The sequence below is a fragment of the Penaeus monodon genome, chromosome 19 (assembly GCF_015228065.2).
Source record: "Penaeus monodon isolate SGIC_2016 chromosome 19, NSTDA_Pmon_1, whole genome shotgun sequence".
Lineage (NCBI taxonomy): Eukaryota > Metazoa > Arthropoda > Malacostraca > Decapoda > Penaeidae > Penaeus > Penaeus monodon.
In genome coordinates, this window is record NC_051404.1 from 14,113,362 (window position 1) to 14,115,177 (window position 1,816).

At 35.1% G+C, this 1,816-nt stretch overlaps 1 protein-coding gene across 1 annotated transcript in view; it reads left to right on the plus strand.

The window, feature by feature from the left end:
• LOC119585074 (ADP-ribose glycohydrolase OARD1-like) overlaps nucleotides 1–1,810 on the plus strand; it is a 23,816-nt gene extending 22,006 nt beyond the window's left edge. Inside the window, exon 5 of the mRNA XM_037933694.1 lies at nucleotides 328–1,810. Within this exon, the coding sequence (XP_037789622.1) occupies nucleotides 328–536 (209 nt within the window). The 3' untranslated portion in view covers nucleotides 537–1,810. The remainder of the gene's footprint in view (nucleotides 1–327) is intronic.
• Nucleotides 1,811–1,816: the final 6 nt, after the last annotated feature.

Sequence of the window (1,816 nt, forward strand, 5' to 3'; positions counted from 1 at the left end):
CTACTAGATTTCATTCAGTCTTGAACTATATAAACTGCTGGACTGGTGAGGTTCAACATATAACAAAATGATGAATAAGGAATTGCACTACTATATTTCATTTGGATTTTCAAATATCATCCAATATTACATTTGCTACAGGACATGAAAGATTAAAGAATGTGATTATTTCAACTGTAAAGGTTGAAGCTTGTATTTCATTTCATCTTTAAGGATTAGACAATTGCCTGAAATGCATGCTGCTAATTTTAGTAATGAGATTGTAAATGTGAAGTTCACTGGACAAATAGTTAAACCACATATTTTTTACCTTTTATTTTTATTTTCAGGAACGATATTGGCACAAGCCCACATATTTAAGTCTTCGGTCTTCTCTACAAGCAATGAAACGCCATGCTCTCCAGCATAATGTCGCTGCCATTGCTATGCCTCGCATTGGATGTGGACTGGATGGTCTAGTGTGGGACCGAGTCCGTGAGATCCTTACCGATGTATATAAAGATACTGATATCAAGATTTCTGTTTATTCCATTTGAGGCTTTCTACTTGATATATACAAAGCATATGAAGATGATCATCTGTATAGAAATGGTATGAGCACGCTCATGGCATGTGCATGTTAAGCCATTGTTTCCGTAAGCCCAAGATGGAACCTAGGGTGATTTATTTTATGATACGTATTTGAAAGTTGCTGTCCATGTAAACAGTAGCCATATATTGTGCAGAAAATGAGTTCTTGTCTCCATCACAGAGATGGCCACTAGCTGTCCCTCTTGGAAAGACCTTGAAAATATAAATAGGTCTTGAAGCTAGAATAAGGTTCAAGTGCAGCTAATATATGTAGTAGATAGATTATGAAAACTAAACATTTGATAAAATAGATTTTCAGTTTTATAGGTTAGCCATGCAATTTTGGTGACTTGCTCAGAGAAGTCAGACATGTTCTCAGTTATTGAGAATTTTATCTAGGGTGAAAAAAACTTTTAACTGAAATCACCCAGATGATTAAAGCTGTAGAAGGATTTTGAAATTTTTCTTTGATTTAGGATGAACAGCTTGGGGCAGCATTTGCTGTCAGTATTTGATAAGGAATATTATTTTTCCACAGAGGTCTTCTTTCCAAGTGTTGGAAAGATGAGTACAACTTTTATTTTGGGTAGAAAGAGGCTGTGTATTGCTCTTAGAAGTTGATAAGAACTGCCATGGTGTGTTTTTACCTGAGCCTAGAGATAAGGACCTTCCTGGTGCTCTGCTACCTAATACTTCGCACATTACGCTTAACTTTCAATTGAGATGATGGAGACTGACTTGTGGCAAACCAACTACTCCTTAAGATGCTTGCAAGTGCTGGACACACACTTTTTGTACAATGAAATATTTGTATAAAGAGTCTTAAGACACGGTTTTGGCAAACTCCTTATGGCAAGTGGATTGATGTCAAAAAAATATAAAAGTTTATATACAGTATGTGTTATCATCTTTCATAGTATGATTCACAGTAATTCGGTCTGAATCCCATCTGACAGATTCTGTTATACAGGATTTAATGTGTCTTGAAGGTAAAGTGAGGAAGCCATGTTTGCAGATTGTCAGTTTTGGGATTAAGCAGTGTGACTGTGATATCACTCAATATAAAGGGCCATCATGCTTTTACAAAAGAAGAAACAACAATATATCTTATCTTTGATATTACTCCGGTGCCAAGAAGATTTCTCTTGCAAAATATTGTAATTAGATAGTTATGTAAGTTCTATTTAGATGAAAACATTGGAATGAAAACAATTTTCAAAATAGTAAACTGCAAAGGTGAAATCTC